Source organism: Leopardus geoffroyi, chromosome E2 (assembly GCF_018350155.1).
Source record: "Leopardus geoffroyi isolate Oge1 chromosome E2, O.geoffroyi_Oge1_pat1.0, whole genome shotgun sequence".
In the NCBI taxonomy this organism is placed as follows: Eukaryota; Metazoa; Chordata; class Mammalia; order Carnivora; family Felidae; genus Leopardus; species Leopardus geoffroyi.
In genome coordinates, this window is record NC_059335.1 from 6635001 (window position 1) to 6661336 (window position 26336).

The 26336-nt window shown below is 46.8% G+C and overlaps 1 protein-coding gene across 6 annotated transcripts; it reads right to left on the minus strand.

Annotated features, from left to right (window-relative positions):
- Positions 1–20: 20 nt before the first annotated feature.
- On the minus strand, positions 21–25944 carry ZNF613 (zinc finger protein 613). Of its 6 annotated transcripts, none has more exons than XM_045440446.1 (5): positions 25389–25944; positions 11162–11369; positions 8186–8312; positions 7802–7894; positions 21–3172 (listed from the first exon to the last, which is right to left on the minus strand). In XM_045440446.1, exons 2-5 carry the CDS (start codon positions 11174–11176, stop codon positions 1440–1442), a joined length of 1968 nt encoding a protein of 655 aa, XP_045296402.1. In that variant the 5' UTR covers positions 11177–11369; positions 25389–25944; the 3' UTR covers positions 21–1439. The 6 variants fall into 6 exon arrangements, with proteins under 6 accessions (XP_045296402.1, XP_045296403.1, XP_045296404.1 ...); XM_045440447.1 differs by lacking the exon at positions 25389–25944 and adding an exon at positions 15797–15902; XM_045440448.1 differs by lacking the exon at positions 25389–25944 and adding an exon at positions 11907–11955.
- Positions 25945–26336: the final 392 nt, after the last annotated feature.

The following is a 26336-nucleotide window of genomic DNA, read 5'->3' on the forward strand; positions in this document are numbered from 1 at the left end:
TCAGGATTCTTTTTTTTTCGTATAATTTTCTGATCTTTGAAATTTCTTTTCCGTAGCTCCTTTCCTTAAGTGAACAAAAATCCGCTTGACTGATTAGTCCAGTGGGTCATTCATTTAGGCCACACATTTACTTTCAGTCGCCTTTCAAAGCCATGGGATTTGTTTCCAGTCTGCTATGGGCTGGGGAATATGCGAAAATCTATAAACTATCTGGGTAGGGATTTATAATCCAGGTAGAAAGAAAGTATCTTTTAACAAAGTATCCACATCCTATTTTACACATGTAAAACCAACTGAGTCTTTTCCCCATCCCTGTCCAAATAATAACATGCCCCTCGAGCAAGAAATTACCATGATACTTTGTACCTGTTACCTTATGTCCCTTTCAACTAATGTAGGTGTATCTATCCTCTGATTACATATGCTGGAAGGTCAAAGTGCTATATGCATGTAATTCAGTTTAAAAAGAAAAAAAAAAAAACACTTCAAAGGCAGCAAGGATTCTTATTTAGTTCACTACTGTCAGCATCTGTAGATCATGTAAGGAAATAGCTAATGAAAGGTTTTCTGAGCGGTGTGTGGACCGGCTGGGAACTGTCTTCTAGGCAAAGAACTTGACGGATAGGTTATTCAGGAGTTCCGAGTAGTTGTTCCTTTGGGGGATATTTACAAAGTCAAACGCATCCAAATATGCCACGGTACAACACTGAATTAAATGTATTCAGCTTCCTTTTGAAGGACTTCAGTCGTCTAAAATTAACTGAATAAGTTTAGAACCAAAATAATACAGGAGCTAACCAAATACTGATCCTGGGTGGGAATGAAAGATTCATGCGCCCCCCAGAAAAGGGGGGGTGCACGGTTATAGTTCTAACCACTGATGTGCACCATCTACCACCTCCTTTGAATTAAGGAGTCACCATCACATCACTTAGGAGTCTGATTCAAGGTATATTGTCCTGAAATGTCCACTGTGTGGAATGAGGCTAGACTTCTGGCAGAAATCTCTGAAATATTCACTTTCACAGGGCATATTCGCTGGATGTGTTTGCTGCTATTTTGCTGAAGACGTTCCACAGCTGGTGTGCTCAGAGTCCTTTTTTTCTGTAGGATTTCCCCAGCCTGAGGATGCTTCAGTGACAGTCCTGCCACAGTCACTGCCTTCAAAGCTCTTCCCACAGTTTCTCTCCTGTGGGAACCGTCTGGCACCTAGTGAGGTCTTCTCTCTCACTGGGGAAGGACTTTCCCACAGTCATTATATTTCTACCAGCTATGAGCTCACTGCTGATATGGGACCCGTGAGACACCCGGCAGGCTCTATCTTTCCACAAAGGCTTTCTGGATCTTTATTCTATTTGTCTTTTTATACTATTCCCAGGCTTTACGCTATGCATCTCAGTATACGCCTGTCAGCCACACACTGACCTGGCAGGTTTTATTCAAGGGCTTTCCACCTGGATTGTATCACACTTTATGCCTGTGTGCTTTTTGGGACATAAACTATGACGCAACTGGTCGGTGAAGGCAGCACCACATTCACTGCATTCAACAGGTTTCCCTGTGCAAACTCGGTTATCTGCTGGTGGTGCACACCTAGCACCTGGCTGTCCCACCGTGGCTGTGTTCCTATTTGCTAGGAGCCCACAGAGGCGTAACGAAGTCTGAGCCGCTACAGAAGGCATTGGCCTGGACACCTTATTAACAGGGTCTTTCTCCTGCGTGCTATCACTTGAACGTGACGGGCTGTGGCTCTCTGAGAAAGCATTCCCCACCGTGACTGGACGTCCACCTTTCTCTCTTGCGTGCAACATTCCCTTATGGTAAACGAGGCAAGACAGGTGGGAGAAAGCCTTCCCACAGTCAGTGCACCTGTAGGGCCTCTCTCCTGTATGAGTCCTCCGGTGTCTGTTAAGGCACGACTTATCTCTAAAGGCCTTCCCGCAGTCACCGCAGGTATAGGGTTTCTCTCCTGTGTGAATCCTCCTGTGGTTAATGAGACCGGACTTGTGGGAACAGGATTTTCCACACTCACTACACACAAAGGGCGTCTTTCCAGTGTGAAATCGCTGATGGGATATGAGGCAGGTCTTCTGGCTAAAGCCTTTCCCACATTCGGTGCATACATAGGGTTTCTCTCCAGTGTGAATGCGTTGATGTTTAAGGAGATTGCCCTTCTGAATGAAGCCTTTTCCACAGTCACTGCATACGTAAGGTTTCTCCCCAGTGTGCGTCCGCTGGTGTACGATGAGATTGCCCTTCTGAATGAAGCCTTTCCCACAATCACTGCATATATACGGTTTCTCTCCTGTATGAGTCTTCTGATGGGCGTTGAGCTGCGACTTCCAGCGGAACGTTTTGTCACACTGGGTGCATTCGTAAGGTTTTTCTCCTGTGTGAGTTCTCTGGTGTTCAATGAGCCTGGACTTTCTGGAAAATGCCTTGTCACACAGACTGCATCCATGGGGCTTCTCTCCTGTGTGAACTCTCTGATGGTTAATGAGCCGAGACTTCTTGAAAAAGCCTTTTCCACACTCACTGCATACATAGGGTTTCTCTCCTGTGTGAGTTTTCTGATGCACGAGGAGCCGTGATTTCTTGGGGAATGATCTGTCACATTCAGTGCATGCGTACCGCCTCTCTCCTATGTGAGTTTTCTGGTGTTCGGTGAGCCTGGACTTTCTGGAAAAGGCTTTGCCGCATATGCTGCATCCATGAGGCTTCTCTCCTGTGTGCACTCTCTGATGATCCGTGAGCCGAGACTTCTTGAAGAAGCCTTTTCCACACTCACCGCATACGTGAGGTTTCTCTGTCTTTTGAGTTCTCTGATGCTTGATGAATTGGGAATTTGTATTTGCAGAACTTCCACATTCAGGAAATTTAATTTCAATACAATACTGGTCATGCTTTGTATGGGAAAAGGATTTCATATCCCCATTAACCTCAGTCAGGTTCTTTACTTCATAGCTTCTGTTGCGGTTAACTGAACTTAAATTGGACTTCAGTGTTTTCCCATGTAAGTCAAAGATGTCATGACTTTGCCTTACAGGAAAATTACTTTTACTCCGATGAACAATGTTTCCAAATGCATTATGTTCATGGCATTGTTTCATTCTCTTTGGACATCTTTGATTTTGCAAGTGCCCCTGTAGATGGCCACCATCTTTCTTGATCTCTGGGAAAGAAGAGAAGAATGAATCTTTCCATGAACTTGATATATCAGCTTGATACATACTAAAACTATTTCTCAAGTGGATCTGTGTAGGTTGGTTCCTTATTGACAACACTATGACCTCATTTTAAAGAAACTCCAGGAAATATATTTGTTATCGTTTGAACAAAGGTTAAGCACAATAATATAAGCAAAGAAAAAAGGTAAGAATAGTCAGTGCATAAATAAGGTTAGATCACTCAAAATGAATAAACATAGATTTGGCTCCTTTCTAACTGTGACCTTACAAAGCATGCTAAGAAAGTACAATAAAACCAAGTTCCCAGAGGAGATAGAAGGATATCTGTTTTAAAATGTTGTGGGACACATTCATACATCCATAAATCCTTAGGAAACTATGACCATGTACCAGGCATTGTGCTGGTGATGAGGACATAGAAACACATTTCCTGTTTCCACTGAGCATACGTTCTAGTTAGGAAAAACCAAATTAAGCAAGCAGTGACAGAGAAAGCAGGTACAAACTGTGAAAAGTGGGTTCAGGGAGCAATGGAGAGGGAGGTGGAGGGAGTCAGAACATAATGTGGAGAGAGAAAAGACAAGGCTCGCTCACAACTTCAACTTGGGGGGGATTAATACACGTGAGGAATCAGGTCTTATTCTGAAGTATTTGACCTGGGCCAACTGACAGGTGGGTAGTGACTTTTAATGAGATGGGAAATATTATTGGGGAATGTGGGGAAATTAAGCGAGCGTATCAGCCTTCAGAGGCGTTTTGGATAGCTGATATAGACACGAAGAGCTTGATTGGATATGTAAATCCTAAGAAAGGTCTCAACTAGAAATAACCATGTAGAAATCACCAGTGTATAAATGTCACATAAAGACAGGAAACTGCTTGGGTTCGCACTTGGATAAATGAGTACCTTGAAAGATGAAAGTACGGGACCATGTTTACAATTACTGGAACATTAGGAGTTTGGGTTTTTAAATGTTTATTTCTTTATTTTTGAGAGAGAGAGTGTTGGGGGCGGTGGGGAGGCAGAGAGAGAGGGAGACAGAGAAACCCAAGCAGTCTCTGTGCCGTCATCACAGAGCCCCATGCGGGACTCGAACTCACAAACCGTGAGAGCATGACCTGAGATGAAATCAAGAATTGGATGCTCAACTGACTGAGCCACCCAGGCGCGCCAGGAGTTTGGGTTTTAAACAGCCCATGGACTGGGGCGCCTGGATGGTTCAGTCAGTTAAGGGTCTACCTCTTGATTTCAGCTCTGGTCATGATCTCACGGTTTGTGAGATCGAGCTCCACATCGGGCTCTGTGCTGACAGTGCAGAGCCTGCTTGGGATTCTCTCTCTCCCTCTCTTTCTGCCCCTCCCCAGCTCTCTCTCTCTCAAAACAAATAAGTGAACATTAAAAAAAAAAAAAAAAAAAGCCCATGGAGGAAGACAAATACCATATGATTTCACTCATATGTGAACTTTAAGAAACAAAAACAGGGGCGCCTGGGTGGCTCAGTCTGTTAAGTGTCCGACTCTTGCTTTCAGCTCAGGTCATAATCTCATGGTTCATGAGGTTGAGTCCCGGGTCAGGATCCACACTGACTGTGGAGCCTGCTTAAGACTCTCTCCCTCTCTCTCTGCTCCTCCCCTGCTCGCAAGTACATGCTCTCTCAAAAAAAGAAACAAAAATACACAAAGGGGAAAAAAAAAAAAAAAAGAGAGAGAGAGACAAACCAAAAAAACAGACTCTCAACTATAGAAAACAAACTGACGGTTACCAGAGGGGAGGAGGGTGGGGGTAGGTGAAATAGGTGAAGGGGATTAAGATTACGTTTATCATGATCAGCACGGAGTAGTGCGTCCAATTGTCGAATCACTATATCGGACACCTGAAGTGAATATAACACCGTATGTTAACTAGAGCGGAATTAAAACTAAAAATTTAATTAGAAACAAAAATACCAAAAGGGAGAAAAAAGAAACCCAGGGAGAAGCAACAAACATTGTCTACATTAATAAGGGAAATAAACATGCCCATAGTCAGGAAATTACAAGGGTTGTAGACACTCTGTGCCGGGAACCAGGGTGAAAGACCAAATACATGTTTCTTACATCACAATACCACACGAGGGGCTGTCACCTTCTTCTGTCACATTTACATTTTGTACTTGCACACAAGGAATATTCCAACTGTTCCCATGTCAGTGTAATGAGCCCCCAAATCGACACCTTGCCCCCAATAGCATCTTTTTCCAAAATTCTTTTTTTTTTTTTTTTTAATTTTTTTTTTCAACGTTTATTTATTTTTTGGGGACAGAGAGAGGCAGAGCATGAACGGGGGAGGGGCAGAGAGAGAGGGAGACACAGAATCGGAAACAGGCTCCAGGCTCTGAGCCATCAGCCCAGAGCCCGACGCAGGGCTCGAACTCACGGACCGCGAGATCGTGACCTGGCTGAAGTCGGACGCTTAACCGACTGTGCCACCCAGGTGCCCCAAAATTCTTCTTTTTTTTAAGTTTACTTTTTTATTTTGAGAGAGAGAGAGAGAATGAGCGGGGGTGAAGAGGGCAGAAAGAGAAGGAAAGAGAGAGAATCCCAAGCAGGTTCCATGCTGTCAGCACAGAGCCCGACATGGGGCTCAAACTCACGAACCATGAGATCATGACCTGAGCCGAAATCGAGAGTCGGACGCTTAAGGACTGGGCCAGCCAGGTGCCCCTCTTTCAAAATTCTACATATACATCTTGGTTTCCATCGACCCTTCTCCCACTCTGCGTCACTGTGAGCTGTTTCCCCTCGGTTTCTAAAGTACTCCTAGCTTTACCGTTCACTGACAATTAACTTCACCCAGCCCAGAACTGTAGTGCGAGACGCCTCATTCAAAGCTGAACCTCCACGTTTTACATGCCAATTTGTCCCATTTTCTTTTTTTTTATGTTTATTATTTATTTTTGAGAGAGAGAGGAAGAGTGCACTCATGCATGAGAGCAGGGGAGGGGGAGAGAGAGAAGGGGGACAGAGGATCCAAAGTGGGCTCTGTATTGACAGCAGAGAGCCCGATGATGCGGGGCTCCGACTCACGAACCTGCAAGTTCATGACCTGAGCCGAAGTCAGACACTCAACCAACTGAGCCGCCCAGAAGCCCCTGTTCTCTATTTTCTACTAAAATCCTACTTCTAGAATACATTGCTTTACTTCTCACTAAATTCAATTTCTTCCAGTACATATGAAGACTGTGGCTCGACCAATTAGGCTCAAGAGGGCCTGTTTTACAGCATCATATATAGACCAGCCCAGGCCATCACCCTGAAGCTAACAAAAACACGCTCTCAAAAGAAAGGGTCTGGGAAACCCTGCGTTTAACAAATGGCCACCTTTCTGATTCCTAGCTATCCAAGGCTCCTTTATTTATTTTTTTTTTTTAGATATCTATTTATTTTTGAGAGAGAGAGACACACACACACAGAGCATGAGTAGAGAGGGGCAGAGAGAAAGGGAGACAGAATCAGAAGCAGGCTCCAGGCTCTGAGCTGTCAGCTCAGAGCCCGATGACGGGCTTGAACTCACGGACAGCGAGATCATGACCTCAGAGGAAGTCGGACGTTTAACTGACTGAGCCACCCAGGCACCTCTGTCCAAGGCTCTTCTTAATCTGTCCACATACCACACGAGATATACTCAATCCATATTTCCATCTCTAGTCCTAAACTCTCCCTGGACTCCTCTGCCATATCCAAATTCTCCCAAATTCCCATGCATGCAGAGTGGGAGAAGGGTCAATGGAAACCAAGATGCCCATGCATCTCCCAAATTCTCTGAATTATTCTAGCAAATAATCAAATTCAAGGGGGAGGAGGTCATGAGAACCTCGAATTTGTAGCCAAGTCAGACAGAAGCTGTGAGTAACCTGATTGATATCTAAAGCAGGGGGCAGTCTCATGGGATCTGCCCTTAACCTATGGGATCTAACACTACCCTCCAGGTAGATAATGTCAGAACTGAGTTCAATCGTAAGACACCCAGCCAGTGTCACAAAGAACTGCTTGGTGTGGGGAGAAACCCCAACTTGTAGCATCAGAAGTTCTGTGCATGTGGCCGTGGTGTCAAAGGAGAGATACGAGAGGTTTTCTACACAGCCCGGATGCAAGATGGGAAGATCAGAAGTTACGTCCCTCCCAAATTCACATGTTGAAATCCTAACTCCCAATCAAAACCGGAAGTGAATGTTAGGAAGGGAAAATGACGTTATCCAAAGGGACAGGAAGGGGCACTAGTCAGAAGACGGGGCTCAAATTGAACACTTCTCTTTGGAGAGAGGTGTGGAAGGTGGACTTTCGGGGCAAGGGAAGCAGAAGGAACAGGTGATGATACAGCACCGGGCAAAGAAGGCTGATGAGATTTGAAGATTCGAAAAAGAAACCCAGAGAGAAAAATAACGGAGACCTGTATGAAACAACCACGAATTGAACCCAAGCAGAGACAGGTCCTCTAAGCACCTAAAAGAGAAAGGACCCTTCTACGGGAGATTCTCGGAGCTCTGTGACACACGTCCTCAGACACCCTTGCAGCCATGACACTCTGAGTGACTAAATGCGACCTCCTCACCATCTTCCCCACTGGCTCTCACCTGGACAGATCCGACGGCGGGTTTCATCTTCTGTCATCCACCGTCCCCCTCGTTCCAGTCTGGAGAGTGCAGCCGGCATGCTGGCCACATACCCTGTTCGTGGAAACGACAGAAGAGGCAGGCTCTGTGAACTGGGCCGTGGTCTGCCAACACAGAACAACGTTCTATGTCAGGGGCCATGCAATTGCAATTTCCAGGCAGGCAAAGATAAAGGGCTTGTCTCGGGAAAGGCACATGACACCCTCGAATCTGGGGCCAGAGGGGACGGACTGAGAACCTACATGTCAGAGGAGCACAGAAACGCCAGAGCTCTCTGAAGCTGACAGAGGAAAGGCCACTGACTGGGAACCCCCTAAAAGAGAGACACAGGGGAGCCGTCCTCACCCACTGACACCAGGTTCCTGAAGTTCTCCAGCATCACGTCCCGGTACAGGTCCTTCTGGGCGGGGGCCAGGAGCCGCCACTCCTCCTGGGTGAAGTCCACAGCCACATCCTCCAGTGTCAGCGATTCCTGTAACAACACAGTCCTGTTTAACACGACTGTTCCTTGAGTTCCTGAAATGGAAGGAATATAAGGGGAGTTGTTCGCATTTTCGCCACATAGGCCACATATGTACACTTAGGTCTTTGGATATCTTTTTTTAATTTATTATTTTTGTTTTATTTTTAAATTTTATTAAAAAAATTTTCAATGTTTATTTATTTTTCTTTCTTTCTTTTTTTAACGTTTATTTATTTTTGAGACAGAGAGAGACAGAGCATGAATGGGGGAGGGTCAGAGAGAGGGAGACACAGAATCTGAAACAGGCTCCAGGCTCTGAGCTGTCAGCACAGAGCCCGACGCGGGGCTCGAACTCACGGACCGCGAGATCATGACCTGAGCCGAAGTCGGCCGCTTAACCGACTAAGCCACCCAGGCGCCCCAATGTTTATTTATTTTTGAGAGAGAGAAAGATAGTGTGAGCAGGGGAGGGGCAGAGAGAGAGGGACACACAGAATCCGAAACAGGCTTCAGGCTCTGAGCTGTCAGTGCAGAGCCCAACGGGGGGCTTGAACTCGTGAACTGCGAGATCATGACCTGAGCTGAAGTCAGACACTTAACTGACTGAACCATCCAGGTGCCCCCAGGTCTTTGGATATTTAAAAAAAAAAAAAAAATTTTTTTTAACGTTTATTCATTTTTGAGAGACAGAGAGAGACAGAGCATGAGCAGGGGAGGGGCAGAGAGAGAGAGGGAGACACAGAACCCGAAGCAGGCTCCAGGCTCTGAGCTGTCAGCACAGAGCCCGACGCGGGGCTCGAACTCACGAACCACGAGATCATGACCTGAGCCAAAGTCAGATGCTTAACTGACTGAGCCACTGAGGCACCCCAGATATTTTTTAAACTATGTTGCTATAGAAGCAAAATACATCCATGTTTAAAGTATGTATAACAAAATACTCAGTAAGCGTGCAGTGAAGTATCATTCAACAAATCAGAAGTTTCTGTAATAAGTAGTCATTAAATTCTGCTAAACTAAAAACATTTCCAATATATGTATTTGAAGCACTGGCTGTATATATACATGAAGAAGAATCATAGTTTTGCTATATAACTCTGTAATCATTGGAGTTTTTTACCTTTAAAATATATCCAGACTGTTCTATGGGGTTAATATTTAAAAGGTAATAGAAGGGGCGCCTGGGTGGCTCAGTCGGCTCACTCTCGATTTAGGCTCAGGTCATGATCTCACAGTTCGTGGGTTTGAGCCTTGAGTCACAGGGCCTGCTGGGATTCTCTCTCTCCCTCTGCCCCTCCCTCACTCACACACACACACTCTCTCTCAAAATAAATAAACTTTAAAAATATACTGTATTTCAATGGGGTGCCTGGGTAGCTTAGTCAGTCAAGCGTCTGACTTTGGTTCAGGTGTTGATCTCACAGTTCATGATTCAAGCCTCATGTCAGGGTGCTGACAGCTCAGAGCCTGCATCCTGGTTCAGATTCTGTGTTTCCCTCTCTCTCTTCCTCTCCCCCGCTTTCTCTCTCTCTCTCAAAAATAAACTTTAAAAAAAATCCTTAAAAATATACTGTATCTCAAAAAACAAATAAAATAGGGGTGCCCAGGGGCACCTGGGTGGCTCAGTCAGTTAAGGGTCCAACTTCAGCTCAGGTCATGATCTCACGGTTCATGGGTTCAAGACCCGCGTCGGTCTCTGTGCTGACAGCTCGGAGCCTGGAGCCTGCTTCTGATTCTGTCTCCCTCTCTCTCTGCCCCTTCCCTGCTCATGCTGTCTCTCTCTGTCTTTCAAAAATAAATAAATGTAAAAAAAAAAAAATTTTTTTTTAAATAGGGGTGCCTGGGTGGCTCAGTTGGTTAAGCATCCGACTTCAGCTCAGGTCATGATCTCGTGGTCCGTGGGTTCAAGCCCTGCATCGGGCTCTGTGCTGACAGCTCAGAGCCTGGAGTCTGCTTCAGACTGTGTCTCCCTCTCTCTCTGCCCCTCCCCTGCTCATGCTCTGTCTCTCTCTCTCTCAAAAATAAACAAACATTAAAAATATTTAGTAAATAAAATAAAATAGGAGACAGTAGAAATTGGCTTTGAACGTGAGCAAGGAGCATGTACTATCTTACATTAAGGGGGAGTTTGAAAGCAAACTGCCTGGATCCCAACAACCTTACCCAACAACAGTACCTTCAACTCTCTACTGCCATATTTGAACTCAAACACCAACCAGTTCAGCCCCCTGTTCATAAGGACTTTTTTAAAGTCATGCAGTCCTTCCATTTTCTTAGGTCACCTGGGTTTTATTTTCAGAATGACCCTGATGGCCGCAAGGCTGGATCCATGGGCCCTCTTGTTATGGTCCCAGAAAAAACTGTGCCCACTGAGGTCTCCTGGTCTATTCTCAAAGAGGACTCTGAGGAACCCTGTTTTGCATTTAGGAGAAAGTGGAAGTTCAAGACACCGTATCACGTCTAGGAAGCACCCCTAGACAAAAGTCCGGATGCCTAGGTGCCATGAAATATATAGTGACATCCTTGTGGAACCAGTCTGCTTTCTCCTCAGTCATGGTCTATCCTGTGATCATCGTGATTCTCCGGTTGTGATGGCCATCAGAGACATCAGACATAAGCCGACAGCTAACGCAGCCCAAAAGATGCTCCAGTCACACGGGATGTTCTAACACGAGTTAGTGTGGATCCTAACAACAACATGTTCCTGAGCCTATCTGCCTCGATACTGGAGTTGGAATCTAAATCTATTTCTGCACAAATCCTATTTACCAATGTATACTCTTCCATTTAATTCGGTTGCATTTTAAAGTCCTCCAAAAATCAATCACAGAATGAAGGGAAGAATAAAATAAAGTCACCTGGTCCTTAATCATTTTCTTCTGTTATTGGAAAACAGCCAGTAACGGGGACGCTGTGTCTCTAGCTTCTCCTTGCATTGCCCTAAATTCCTGGTTAGAAATCTTGGTCTCTGGTCAGTGGTGTCCCCACAAATGACCGCACGCAGGTCCTGAGACCCGCTCCTTGCTTCGCTTGATGGATTTTGCTCCCAGAGCTGGGACCTGTGGGCTGAAAAGTAAGTTCACTTTGAGTGCACATTTCCTCTGGGCCCAGATGCTATCGCTGCTACTGTCACTCACCTGATTTCAAGGCCATCTGTCCCTTTGTATAGAGCCCCAGAGGCTACTGCACTCTGGAGCAAAGAAACACCAGACTGTGAGTGTGTGGGCACTTTCTTCTAGGAAGTGAAAGTGGGGTCTGCGAAAGATGCCATGAAAGGAGAGACAACACAGCGTGACGCCCCCAAGGGGGCCTCTCACACGGGTCAGTGTTTGGGAGGAGAACAAGTAAAAGGTGAGAATTTGGACATCTATTCCTTTAAAATCACAGGTGCTCGTGTACCTGCTCAAAAGTCTTCTTACGTGGCTCAGTTTGAAGACCCAATGTGCTCAGCAAAGCATTATCTAACAAACCATTTTCATTAATTGTTATGTGAATGAAATAAAGCCAAACCAATGGGAAAAAAATTGAAGCATATTGGACAAGGCTATTCTTTCTGGCTATATACACATTGAATGAAACTATAAAAACATGCTTTATATAAACCGAGTTCAGGGGCGCCTGGATGGCTCAGTTGGTTAAGTGTCCGGCTTCAGTTCAGGTCATGATCTTGCAGTTCGTGAGTTCGAGTCCCGCACTGGGCTCTGTGCTGACAGCTCAGAGCCTGGAGTCTGCTTCCGATTCTGTGTCTCCCTCTCTCTCTGCCCCACCGCTCCCCACCCCGCTCGCACTCTGTCGCTCAAAGATGAACATTAAAAAAATTTTTTTTTAATAAAAAATAAAAAAAATAATAAGCCAAGTTCAAGAAAGTCATAGTAGTGCCTGGCTGGCCCAATCAGTGAAGTGTGTGACTCGATCTCAGGGTTGTGGGTTCGAGCCCCATGATGGGTACAGAGATTACTTTAAAAAGGTAAAATCTTGGGGCGCCTGGGTGGCTCAGTTAAGCGTCTGACTTCAGCTCAGGTCATGATCTCACGGTCTGTGAGTTTGAGCCCCACATTAGGCTCTATGTTGCCAGCACAGAGCTCGCTTCAGATCCTCTGTCCCCCTCTCTGCCCTTCCCCTGCTCATGTGCGTGTGCGTGTACTCTCTCAAAACTAAATCAACTTAAAAAAAAGGGTAAAATCTTTAAAAGAAAGAAAGAAAGAGAAAGAAAGCCATTATCTCTGGGGAGGGGAGGGGGTGGGTTAGAGGCCATCACTTAAGTTGCATTTGCAGTCAGTGAATTTTTTTAAAAAAGATTTTTATTTGTTTATTTTTAAGTAATCTCTACACCCAACGTGGGGCTCAAACTCACAACCCCAAGATCAAGAGTGGCACACTCCTCCGAATGAGCCAGCCAGGTGCCCCGTGATCAGTTTATTTCTTTAAAAAGTACCAGTGACCAACAAAACAAAACAAAACAAATCAGGTACATCATGAAGGAAAATTCCCACTGAATGATAATGACAGAGTGGGAAGTTTCAAGGGCCCATAACTCCACAGAAACATCAAAAAAACAAGCAAGAACTGTCAGAATAAAGAACAAAACAAAACCTTTATCATAACTCTGAAGAACTCTAAACTCATAGGTTTATAGCAGCAGAGTGATCACTCAATCAAGAAAGAGGCAACTTGGGGGGCGCCTGGGTGGCTCAGTCTGTTAAGCGTCCGACTTCAGCTCAGGTCATGATCTCATGGTTCATGGGTTCGAGTCCCGCGTCTGGCTGTGTGCTGACAGCTCAGAGCCTGGAGCCTGCTTCCGATGCTGTGTGTCCCTCTCTCTCTGCCCCTCCCCCCTACTCATGCTCTGTCTCTCTCTGTCTCTCAAAAATGAATAAACGTTAAAAATAAAGAAGAAAGAAATAAAAGCACCAGTGCATACTGGGGAATGTATAAAGCCAAGTACATGCACAGGGCAGGACACCTGCTCAGAAAAAAACCTGAGAAGACCCTAAGCTTTCCCTCTGGCTGATCTCTACACTCAACGCAAGTAGGAAATGAACGGTAAGGCAGAGTTGTAAACAAAATAGTCTGGCTAAGCACTGAAGGAGCACCCCGGGATACAACACACAACCATGAGACATACCAAGTGAAACAAGCCAGACACCAAAGGTCACATGTTGTATGATTCCACTTCTGTGAAATATCCAGAATAGGTAAATCCACAGAGACAGAGAGCAGATTGGTGGTTGTCACGGTCTGGGGGAGCAGGGGAGTATAGAGTGACTGCTTAATTGTTAGAGGATTCCCCTCAGAGTGATAAAAATGCTCTGGAACTAGACAGAAGTGGTGAGGGCACAATGTTACATATGTACTAAAATCCACTGAATTGTTGACTTTAAAATAGTTAACGTTGTTTTGTGAATTTCATTCAATAAAAACAATCCAATACGTCCTAAATATGTTCAGTAAAACAATAAAGTACCTTCTTTAAAGCCAAGAACAAGAAAAGGATGAGCAGTAACACCTCGTTACATTATCTGTACCTATTCTGGAAATGCTACCCAGTTAATTTCATAAAGAATCAAGTAAGAGAAAAAAAGAATCAAGTAAGAATAATCAGTATCAGAGAAGAGGAAGGATATGATTAAAAGTTCCTTCAATATGATTAAGTAAGGGTCAGAACTTCAGAGATTTGAGCGAACATATACCAAAAATAACTTTTTCATCTTACATTCTATGAACTAAAAAAACAATATTTCTCGTATAAAAAAATAAGTTTTTGGTCAGATGGCTGATTATAGGACTTCTGTCTAAAAGTGGATAGCATTCTGGGGGCACCTGAGTGACTCAGTCAGTTAAGCATCTGACTTTGGCTCAGGTCATGATCTTGTGGTTTGTGAGTTCAAGCCCCGCGTCGGACTCTGTGCTGACAATCAGAGCCTGGAGTCTGCTTCACATTCTATGTCTCCCTTTCTCTGTCCCTCCCCTGCTCACACTCTGTCTCTCTCTGTCCAAAATAAATAAACATAAAAAAATTTTAAATAGATAGCATTCCAAAACACACATTTCTTACAGCAGTGTTACGTGACTGACTATTAGGGGAATGGCTTAACACTTCGTATTGAACACTTTCAATAGAGATTTTGCTAGAATCCAAAAAAAAATCCACTTTTAGGAAAAGTTGCAAAAGAAATAATGGAACAAGCAGGCCAAGTTGATATAAAAGTATAATTTTAGGTCTGCTAATAGAGAATTAATTGACTGAATAAAAGTATACACATCCAGTGAAATATTATGCAGCTATGAGAAATGCTAACAATCTATATTTAGTGAAAAGATATACACCTTGAAGTTATGCATAGCATAAGCACATGAAAAGATGCCCAATATCATTCTTCTTCAGAGAAATGAACATCAAAACCACAATTGAGATATAGTAAAAAAAAAAAAAAAAAAAAAAAAAAAAAAAAAAAAAAGAAGAAAGAAAAAGAAAAAGAAAAAAGAAAATTGCAAGCGTTGATGAACATGTGGAGGAAATGGAACCCTCATAACTGCTCGTGGAAATGTAAAATGGTGCAGCCACTTTGGAAAATAGTCTGGTGGTTCCTCCAACAGTTAAACATGTTTACCGTGTGACCCAGCAATTCCACACCAGGTTTATACCCAGAAGTAAAGGAATGTCCACACAAAACTTTGTACACACGGGCGCCTGCGTGGATCAGTCCCCTGAAGCGTCTGACTCTTGATTTCCACGCAGGTCCCGATCTCACAGCCATGAGAAAGAGCCCCACTTCGGCTCTGTGCTAACGGTGTCAAGCCTGCTTGGGATTCTGTCTCCCTCTCCCCTCTCTCTGCCTCTCCCTCGCTCTCTCTGACAATAAATAAATAAACGTTAAATATATATATATTCGTTGTGTTTAATGCTCGATTTCCAACAAAGCTCTCATATCTAGGGGGTCGAGAGGAAGAGATGCGACCCGGAGGAAGAGAGGAAGAGAGGAAGGAAGGCAAACTAGGGCTTGGATTGGAAGGGCTGACAGGGAAAGAAACGTTGGAACCCACCCACCCACCTGCTTCAGCCCTCACAAACCTCTCAAGGGCCGACACACCTGGACTTCCCCCAAACACTCGTCACCCCCCACCCTGGAATAATCCCGAAACCTGTTCCAGACACCTGTGTTCGCTAACCGCGCGCCCTCGCTCCTGTCAATGAGCCACAGGGTAAAACCCGAATCCGAAGCGGACACCGCTTTCATGAACAAAATCCACTTCCAAAACTAGTCCTCAGTCGCTGGGCGCTACAGACGGGCACCGAACCCTGACCACAGACTCGGAAACGTGGATCTGGACAGACGTATAATCACTGACCCTCACAATCCTTCAGGACCGACTCCAGAGGCACTGCACCCACACACACCCGACCACGGGCTCCCACTTCCGTCCTCTCCCCACGGACTCCACAGTCACCTCGGTGTTCTCACCCTGTTCCCCAGACGGACCCACACACAGACCTGATGTTCTAGAGACCCCACGACGACCGGCCACAAGCTGCACTTCCGCGAACTCTCCTGCCGCGCCCGTGCCCAGCTCCCCGCCAGCGACGGCGGCCGGCGAGGGCCAGCGGCGTTTCTACGGAGCACGGACGCCTGGACTTCCGGATTTTCCCGGAGTCAATATGTCCGCGCCCAGCTGGCCACGGGTGTCCCAGGCGGCCATCCTTCTGTACTTGACGTACAGAAGGCGAAGTAGTCCTAGCGGCGAGTCGCCACGAAAGTCTCGGCACAGTGAGCACCTACGGAAAACACTACCATTTCTCGCACCTTAAATCTTGCGCTGCAAACCGCACGGATATTCAGAAGCTCGAGTTTACACAAGACAAACATGGGGTAATAAGCTATGTCCATCTCATTGGGCTCACGAGAAAAGTAAACGACTTTGCGCAAAGAAAGATTGCGGAAAGACACAAGGCGCAGTCATCTTAGAAGTTGGGTGTCTCTACAAAGGAAAACACCTGTCAATGGAGGATAAAGGGCAAACATAAAGGATAAATACCCCAGGAACGCTGATGACTGGATATAGAGGGCAAGAGGAAGATTTGGAGAATCTTCAGTATCTTCTCCAGTATCTGGAGAAGCACTCACAATATAGGGAGAGCGATAACGCCATCCAAGGAAGTAAAGAACAGCGACTGGAAGAAACCAAGCTTCCTTTGGGGAGGTGGAGGGAGACACTGCCGCAGGATTCTCACACAGAGAGATGGGACACATAGGCTTTTCAGTCCAATAAGCAACTTTATTTGTCGTGCCTGCACAGGCTCAGTGGGTTCATACCCAAAAAACTGAGCCTCAGGCACAGAGGAGTGTAGCTTTTACGCAATTTATACTTCTTTGTCTCCCATGTATGGTGACATACAGTCTGACCGGACACAGTCCAAGTTACAGAGTAATGTCAGAGCTACGCATATGCCTATAGGAGTTGATTGGGCCATGTTACCTTCCTTTGTTCTGAGGAGGCCTCCACCACATTCCTTAGGGAGGGACTCTACCACATTTCCTCCTTTGATGCTGGAACCCCCTTCCTTTGGGTCAAAGAGCATCACCTTGGTTTAGAGGTATGTATTTCCATAACATCATCACATGCATGGCCATTTCTTTTTGACCATTGCCTCAATGAGGCTGGAGACAGACGGTATAACCAGGGCAGCTAGGCAAGGTAGGATTAAGCAAGTTCCCAAAATCAAGAGAATAATATCTATGAGGGTTTTGAATCCTCCAAGAGTTGAAAACCACTCTGCAAATAACTCCCCAGGGTCCCAACCTTTCCAGATCTGGATGGGACATGAGCAATCTTTCTCATTCGATCTGTGATCTCCTCTATGACTTTTCCTTCACCATCTATCTGTAGGCAGCAGTTGTTCAGGTTAAACTTTCCACAAAGTCCTCCTTCAGAAGCAAGCAGATAATCTAAGGCCAAGCGATTTTGATAGATGGTATTGCACATTTTGGTTCTCTGTTTAGCTAGTAAGTTAAGAGCCCTGGCAGTTCCATTGGTTATAATTTCTACAACTGCTTACAGTCTGATTAGTCTGTTTAGCATGTAAATGGGAGTGCGGTAACCCCAGGTCCCATCCTCTGCCCAGGTGGCAGGACCATAATATTGGATTATATGCTAGGGAGGCCATTCACCACCTTTCCAATTGCCAATTTGTAGGGCACATCATTTCCTTTGAGTCTCTCTGTCCCCATACACTTGGACTCCCAAATATTCCCCTCTGGCAAGTGGGAGCAGGAAGAGAGGATGGATGAATAGTTTCCAGCACACATAACCCTGACCAGCCTGAGGGAAGTGCTGTATAGGCTGTCCTTCCACATATCCAGTATAATCCACCTGGGCCCGCCATTCGATGGCTGTGTCAACATTGTCCCAGGCCTCTCAGAGATGAGAGAAGTTAGACAAGGGGTGGGGATCTGGTTCAAGGTGATCTGGGGACCCCCACCATTGGGTTTCCCAGGTGGTTGAGTTATAAAATCTTTGGCCTAGGCATGTTATGTTTCCAACAGAAATGGTGAGCTTTCTTCCCCACTGGGCAAGGCAATTTTTCCCTATAATTGAGTTTTTGAGGAGCCAAGCCCCAGGAGTAGGACTGGGGTATTCTGTTCCATTATAAGCTTCACAGGGATCTAATTCTATAGCCTCCCATGGCCATTGATCCCCCATGTTGGTTCCCCTACATACATAGCAAGAGGAGATCTTTAGAGTTTGGGCTATGTCTCTCCTAGGGCTAGAAACAAGTTTCTTACTGTGACTGAAGTGGGAGGGGGGCTACTTCTTATTTCTTCATAGAAGGCGTGGAAGACTTGATGGAACATGGTTGGATGGGCAGTAGTGACTCTCTTGAAATATAGCACAGTCCCTGGGTCTCTGCCTCACCCATGGATCCAGATGCCAATTCAGGTGCCCCATTGCCATTTGGAATCTCCTGGGTTAATAATAGTAAAATTAACAGGGTTACAGGCCTTCGATCGACAATCTGATGTAGTAGCCCCTTCTGAAGGAGCACTGTTGTGCCTTCTTTTTTCCAAGTAGCCCATGAAACACAGCTCCAGCTGGGGCATAAAAACTCAGGTATATAGGCACATAAACCGCTTTCCTCACACACGTATTTGTCATTGAGTCAGTGTTCCGGCTCCCAATCTAAGCCTCTGCATGGTATATCAAGAGTCTGTGGGCCCTCTATGACAAGTGCCCGCTTTTTTCATATGACAGATGCCCCTGGGCCAATACTTATAACCGCACAGACATCAAACGGCATTGACACAGGTCGCTTTGGGTTAGTAATTTATGTCTGGCTGACAAGCCCCCCCCCTCCAGCCCCCACCCTTGGTAGGATTGGACTTCTAACCAATCTTCACTGGGGGAGTATTGTGGGCCAAAGCAAGTGTATTGACTCTCCCGTTGGCAGATAGAATAGGTGGTCTCATTGTGTCTGCAGGGCCCCAGGGCCCTTCCCTGGCATGAGAAGTGGGTATGGTATAGTAAGGTCCAAGTGACTCCCTGGCCTGACCTGGTTATGTGAATACATGGGTCACATGATGAAGAATCTAGGTCTACAGAAGAGGTCCAGATTAGAAGCAACCAATGCCAACAAACTATCCTATCCACAAAAGGAAGGCGAATGCTAACAGAAACCTCTCACCACACTCCCAGCTGGCCGGGGGCGGCCTCTGCCAATCCTATGGCAAAAAGTAGAGCAAGAATCACAATAACAGTGAGAGATGAAAGGTGACAGTGCATCAGAGTAAGGAAACAGATATAGAAAATAAGGACAGTCTGTTTGTCCCACTGGACCGTCGACTCCTCAAGCTTCTGCCACGCGTGGATCAGTCAGCTTCCGGAGTGACTAAAGCAGGGCTGCAGTCTCCTGGAGCCTCTGGAGTTGCAGATTGCTTCTTCCGTGTGGTCAGCTTGCATGGCATTGATGGATCAGGAACGCACTCCCAGTTTGGAGATGCCGGCTTCACTCTGCTGTGGTGAATCCAAGGGATCCACCTCGGCCACCTTTACTGCAGGAGGGGCAGACAAAATGACAGTGACCGGGTCCCTCTAGAGGGGTTTTAGGGACTGGACAGTCCACTCCTTCACCCATATAGCATCTCCTGGTTTAAAGGAGTGAGTGTCTCTGTGGTCAGACTCACAGGTAATTGCTCCCTAACCCAGTGGTGGAAGATGGTTAGGGTAGAGCCAAGGGCCCACATCTGTTGTCTTAGGATTAGATTCCCTATCTCATTTAGATCCCTCCTTATGCCCTTGAAAATACAGGGAAGGCACACATAATGGATTTCATAAGGGGAGAACCCCATCTGCTTAGTGGGGCTACACCTTTTTTTAAAAAGTTTTTTTTTTTTAAATTTTTAATGTTTATTTATATTGGAGAAAAAGCAAAGAGAGATGGTCACAGAATCCGAAGCAGGCTCCAGGATCTGAGCTGTCAGCACAGAGCCTGATGTGGGGTTCAAATCCATGAAACATGAGATCATGACAGAGCTGAAGTAGGACGCTTAACCTACTGAGCCACCCAGGGACCCCTACACCTTGATTCTTAACAAGGCAATTTGCAACACCTGGTCCCAGTATAGGTGGGTTTCCTGACATAGTTTACTTACTTGCAGCTTCAGGGTTCAGGTCATTTGTTCCACCTCCCCGGAGCTCTGGGGTCGGTATGTTGTGTGTAACTTCCAGGTGATTTTTAACCCCTTTGCCACCAGATGCACCACCTTGGCCACGAATGCTGGCCTGTTATCTGATCCCATAGTGATAAGGATCCCAAATGGAGGAATGATTTCTTTTAGAAGTTGGGCCACTTCATGTGCCTTTTCTATGTGAGTAGGGAAGGCTTCGACCCAGCCAGAGAAGGTGCACACCAAGACCAACAGATATTTACAGACTTGGACCTGAGGAAGCTCAGTGAAGTCCACCGTCATATATTCTTTTTTTTTTTTTTAATTTTCTTTTAATGTTTATTTTTTGAGAGAGAGAGAGAGAGAGAGAGAAAGAAAGCGTGAGCAGGGAAGGAGCAGAGAGAGAGGGAGACACAGAATCTGAAGCAGGCTCCAGGATCCAAGCTGTCAGCAAAGAGCCCGATGCAGGGCTCAAACCCAAGACCTAAGCCAAAGTCAGATGCTTAACTGACTGAGCCATCCAGGTGCCCCCACCATGATATTTTCAAATGGGGCTCCCCCAACACTCTGTACCCCAAGGGCAGCCTTGGGTCCCTGACATGGGTTATGCTGGGCACACATTTCACATTGCTTGCCTACTGCTCAGGCTATGCTAGAGAGTAAAGGGATGTAGAAATGTAGGCTCAAAGTAGTCTCAAGAGCTGTCTGGCCAATATGGGTTTCCTGATAGAACTGCTTGACAAGAGTAAGGGCCAGGACCTTAGGAATCGCTACTCAGCTGTCTTCGAATTTCCACCATCCACCTAGGAGGTAGCTTCCATTTTCAGTCTTAAACCAGGTACTATCATGTTGTGAGTAATTAGGGTCCCACTCTGCCCAGTGGACTAGGGAACAGTGTGGTGGTTAAAGCCGCTGATTCCGCTGTTCCTTTGGAGGCTGCAAGCTTTGTCTCTTGGTCTGCCTTACAGTTTCCCCATGCAGCCGTGGTGTCTCCCCTTTGATGTCCCCAACAATGCCTGACTGCCACTCTTTTAGGGGCTCACACAGCGTCTAAGAGTTCAAGGATTTCCTTACCATACTTTGTGTATTTTCCTCGTGAGTTTATTAGACCCTTCTTTTTATATAAAGCCCCATGTACATGGAGGGTGGTGAAGGCATACTTACAGTCTGTGTATATATTAACACGTATCCCTGCCACCAGTTGGAGGACTCTGGTTAGTGCGATGAACTCTGCCTTCTGTGCCGAAGTCCCCTTTGGCAGGGGTTTGGCCTCGATACAACTCAGGGTCATCATGGAATACCCTGCAAGGCGTTCTCCCTCTTTCACAAAACTGCTACCATCGGGGAAATACTCAGAGTTGGGGTCCTTGAGGGGCTGGTCCCTCAAGTCTGGTCAGCTGGAGAACACCTCATCCATGACTTCAATGCAGTCACGATCTGGTTGACCTGGCCTGACAGGCAATAGGGTTGCAGGGTTTAGGGGCTGCACGACCTCTAGGTGAATGCATGGGTTCTCACATAGCATTCCCTGATATGTGGCCATCCGGGCGTTGGATAGCCAGTACTGTCCTTGTACTCCATACATGTCAATACTGAATGTGGCACTCAGACTGTCAGTTCTTGTCCCATAGTTAACTTGTCAGCCTCAGACACTAAGAGGGCCGTGGCTGCAAGTGCCCGTAGGCAGGGTGGCCAGCCTTGGGCAACAGAGTCAAGCTGCACAGATGTGCCACCGGGAGGTGCCATGACCCCAACATCTGAGTTAGGACTCTCAGCACCATGCCAGTATGTTCATGAACATACAAGAAGAAGGGCTTGGACGTGTCTGGGAGCCCCAGACCAGGCATGTTGGCAAGGGCCCACTTGAGCTCTTTAAAGCCCTTTGCTGCTCTCCCCACTTGTGGCCTCATAAAGGGGTTTTGCCAAGACGGAGAAGTTAGGTATCCAGATTCTACAGAAACCTGCAGCTCCGAGTAACTCCCGAACCTGACGTCGGGTCGACAGGACCGGAATTAAACATATGGCCTATTTTCTCTCCAGGCCGAGCTGGCACTGCCCCTGGGAGAGGTGAAAGCCAAGGTGCTTGACTTTCTTTTGACAGGTTTGGGCCTTTTTCTTGAGACTTTATAGCCAGTTTCCCATAGGAGGGTAAGGAGCTCCCGAGTTCCTTCCATGCAATCCTCCCGAGACCTTCCAGCCAACAGTAAATCATCTAATACCGAAGCAGGACACAGCCATGTTGATCCGCTGGGAAGGCTTTTAGGTCTGAGGCTAATGCAGTGCCGAAAATAGTTGGGGAGTTTTTGGACCCCTGAGGCAATCTGGTCCAAGTCAACCGGTCGTTGTCACCATTTTCAGGATTCTCCCACTGGAAGGCAAAGACTGGTTGACTCTGGGGGGCTAGGTGGATGCAGAAGAAGGCATCCTTGAGCTCTAGGCATGTGAAGAAGGCAGCTTCTGTGGGGATAAGATCCAAGAGAGTGTATGGGTTTGGGACAACCGGGTGTAGGGTGACAACGGCCTGGTTTACTGACCTGGTGATAGCATGCAGGTCTTGGACTGGCTGATAGTCATTGGTGCCCGGCTCTGGACTGGTATGAGAGGTATGTTCCAAGATGACTGACGGGGTTGGAGGATCCCATATTTTAGAAGTCTCTCCAGGTGCTTCTGTAGCCCTACCTGTGCCTTACGAGGGATGAAATGTTGTTTTCGGTGGATGGGCTCTGCCCCTGGCTACAATTACTGGAGGTATGTTCCAGGCCAGTCCTGGGGGGTTGTCCTCAGCCCACACAAGGGTACTCTGAAGGGCAGCTCAGGTCCCTGTTGTGGTTCCTCCATGAGACTGTAGAGGCACCATTCTTCCCCTTGAGGAATCCTGACAGTCATAATCTTTGCTTCCGGCTTTCGTAGGGTCCAGAGCAGCTTGTCCATGGGAGTTGAAAGTTATCTGGGCCTGCAGCTTTCCCAACAGGTCCTGGCCCATTAAAGCCACAGGGCAGGAGGGGAAGTACTGGAATTCATGGATGACTTCATGGCCGCCTAAACTGCATTACCGAGGCAGCAGGAAGGGACTGCATGTCTGATTGCCTGTGGCCCCCACAACAGTAGCTTGTCTCTGCGAGAGGGGGCCCACTGGTTGCGTCACCACCGAGTGTTCTGCTCCAGTATCTACCATGAAGTCAGTGGGTCAGCCCCCCATATTCAATTGGACCATAGGCTCTTGGGGGCCTAACAAAATAGATCCCAGTCTGTCCTAGTCCTCCTCATAGTCCTCCATGGCAGTTAGCTCCACAAAATCATCTTTGGGGGCCCCATGAGGCCGTGATGCTGGTTGGTACTGGCCCTGGACCACATGGCCCCTTTGTTTCTGCTTGGGGCCCTGCTGAGAATTACCCAGCCGCAGGGGGCACTCGTTTTTCCAGTGGCTCTCCTGATGGCAGTGAGCACACTGGTTCCATCCTAACTTTGGTCCTGGGCAAGATGATCCTCCCCGCCTGTCCCCTTTTTGGCCCCGGCTCCATCCCTATGGAGCACCTTTCCAGGAGTGTTCCGACTGCTCCACCAAGGCAGCAGCTAACAAGTCTGCCTTCTTCTGCATCTTCTGGCATTCTTTCCTCCAGGCCACCTGGTCACGAATGACAAACACCTGAGTTGCTACTTCCAGCAACTGACTGGCATTCATGCCAGCAAAACCCTCCAGCTTTTGCAGCTTGGGCCAGATGTCCCGTTGGGCCTGACTGACAAAAGCCCATTGACCATACGCTGGGTCACGGGCGCTTCTGGATCAACACGGGTGTAGAGACGAAATGTCTCACATAATGTCTCGTAGAACTGGCTTGGGCTCTCCTCGGGTGCCTGGAGTACTTCTGATGTTTTACTCACATTTATGGCCTTTTCACCCCCTTCCTTCATGCCATCTAGAAGGGCTTCTTGAGACCATTCAGTCCTTGCGAGCCCTCCATCTACACTTGAGTCATTTGGGGTCCTCCCCAGGGAAGTGAGCTTGAGCTTAAGCCTGGGTATCTAGCATCCCAGCCGGGGCATTCTCCTGTAAGCATTTTAGGGCCGCCTGGGTAATTCCACAACGCCCCTCTGTGTCAAAGAGGGTCAGAAGGAGTTGGTGGCAGTCCATCCAGGTAGGTTTGTGGGTTTGAATTATGGATTAGTTCAATCACAGCCTGGGCTTCTCCGTATGGGAAGGAGTATGGTGCTTCCAATTTAGGAGGTCTGTAGTGGTAAAGGCTGGGTACACAAAAACATGCTGGTCTCCTTGGATCTGGCCTTCCTGATCATAAGAGACAGGTCCCCTAGTTTCCCTTAGTGGTATCTGTAGGGCTCTGGTGTTGCTGCAGGGAGGGACTGTCTCTGCTGGCCTGGTCTTCTAGTTGCTTTCCAGGAGGGGTGTATGGGGTTAGGACAAGTGGTCCAGGCAAGCCCATCACATCTGGAGAGGCCGGTGGTGCTGGAGGTGGTGAGGTCTCAGGACTAGAGGCAGGCTCCGGTAGGGTTTCGGCAGCCCAGTGGCTGGAGGCACAGGTGGCAGTGAGGGGGACAGTGGGGCATATCGTGGTGGGGTCTCCTCAAGTTCTCCTGACAGCATGGGTTTTTCAGTTTTGGGCTAGCATTTGGAGAAAGCTGTGACACGAGCCATCATAACTTTACAGTTCTCCTCAATACAGACTTTTAGCCAAGGTAGCCAGGATAGGACCAGGTCTTTCCAAAAATCAATGTAAGGAAATTGGTTGGGGTGGCCTGGATCCCCCACAACAACCCTGAACACTCGGCCAACTAGTTTCTTATCAATGAGTCATCAGAGGACCAGCCCACCTTGAACGATGGCCAATCAATTTCATAGATTGCCTGGAGCTTTCTGGGAGTTAATTTCATACCATAGTCTTCTGAATATTGCTTTTTGAAATTCCTCAACATACACTCTAGGGGAGTCAGTTTACTCTGCTTTCCACCCATTTCCTCCCCCTAACGGACAACTTTCACGCACAAGAGAGGAAAAAAGGGGAAGGGAGGGACTAATTTGGACAGGATGCACACTCGCTTTGCCAGTTTCCTGCCGCTCTCCTCTAGGAGATATTGTAGGCGCCTCTTAGCATTGGCGGGCTCAGTATCAAGTCCTGACAGGGATCAGACTCCTGAGGAAGTCTGACACCACCCTAAGCCTTATGAGGTCCCCACGGAACCGCAGCGGGGACTCAACACTTGCTGTGGCCCAATGGTCAGGTAGGAACCTTTCCACTGAGTGTCTCATTCACACACAGTCACATAGGGACTCCAACCCACCGTCCAGCACCCAGCACCTTGAAATTGCAGTTTTGTCCCTTATAGAACTACTCAGGCAACTCTGGGAGATGATCAGGCTCCCCTTCTGCCTCTTAGGGACAGGTCTACCAAAATGAAACCAAGTTCTTACCAGTCTGATGGGCGGCGCTCCCTGAGCTGGTTCCTGGGCCTCACTGGGTTCCATTGTGCATCCTTGCCAAGTGGTCCACTGACGCTAAGCGAGGTCACTTCTCCTGGAGCTCCAAGGTTTGTACCGTGGCGACAAAGGAAGTGGAAACACAGTCTCTGGATCCCAGGTGTGAGCCCCCAAGAACACAATTACCACCCAATAAAGGTGAGGAGAGCAGTCTCCAGCCAATGTCCAGATGGCAAGTTACATGTGGTAGCAGGCTCCCCATCCTGCTGTGGAGCCAGTGACAAGGACCATTGGTTCTCTGAGAACCAAAGGCCAGAATTTTTGGAAGGAAGGAATAAGGCAACTCCAGGGAGAATAAAAAATTGTGCAAGAAAGGAAAAATAATCATAGTATACTACATGGCTGAGCTATAAGTAGTATTTACATAGTTATCATAAAGTAAACACCAAATCTAATCCAACCAAAATTGACATGTAACTTGGGGGTGCCTGGGTGTCTCAGTTGGTTAAGCATCTAACTCTTGATCTTAGCTCAGGTCATGATCTCTGGGTGTGTGAGTTCAAGCCCTGCACTGGACTCTGCACTAATGGTGCTGAGCCTGTTTGGGGTTCTCTCTCTCCTCTCTCTGCCCCTCCCCTGCTTGTGCTCACTCGCTCTCTCCAAATAAATAAATAAGTAAACATGAAAAAAATATATACAACTCGATTGGAAGAATGAGGAAAGGGAAATGCCTATGGCAGAAGACTATATTTGCGGGAGGGTTGTTTTGAAGTGTCCTTCATGATAAATCATGCCCCCAAATAAATCCATTATAAGTATATCCATCTTACTTAAGATATCAGAAATCTTTAAAAGACTAAAAATCCTTTCAAAACTAACTCCTAAGCTTAAGAGAATTACAAAATAAAACTGAGAACCATATGAGAGCAGCAGTTCCACTCC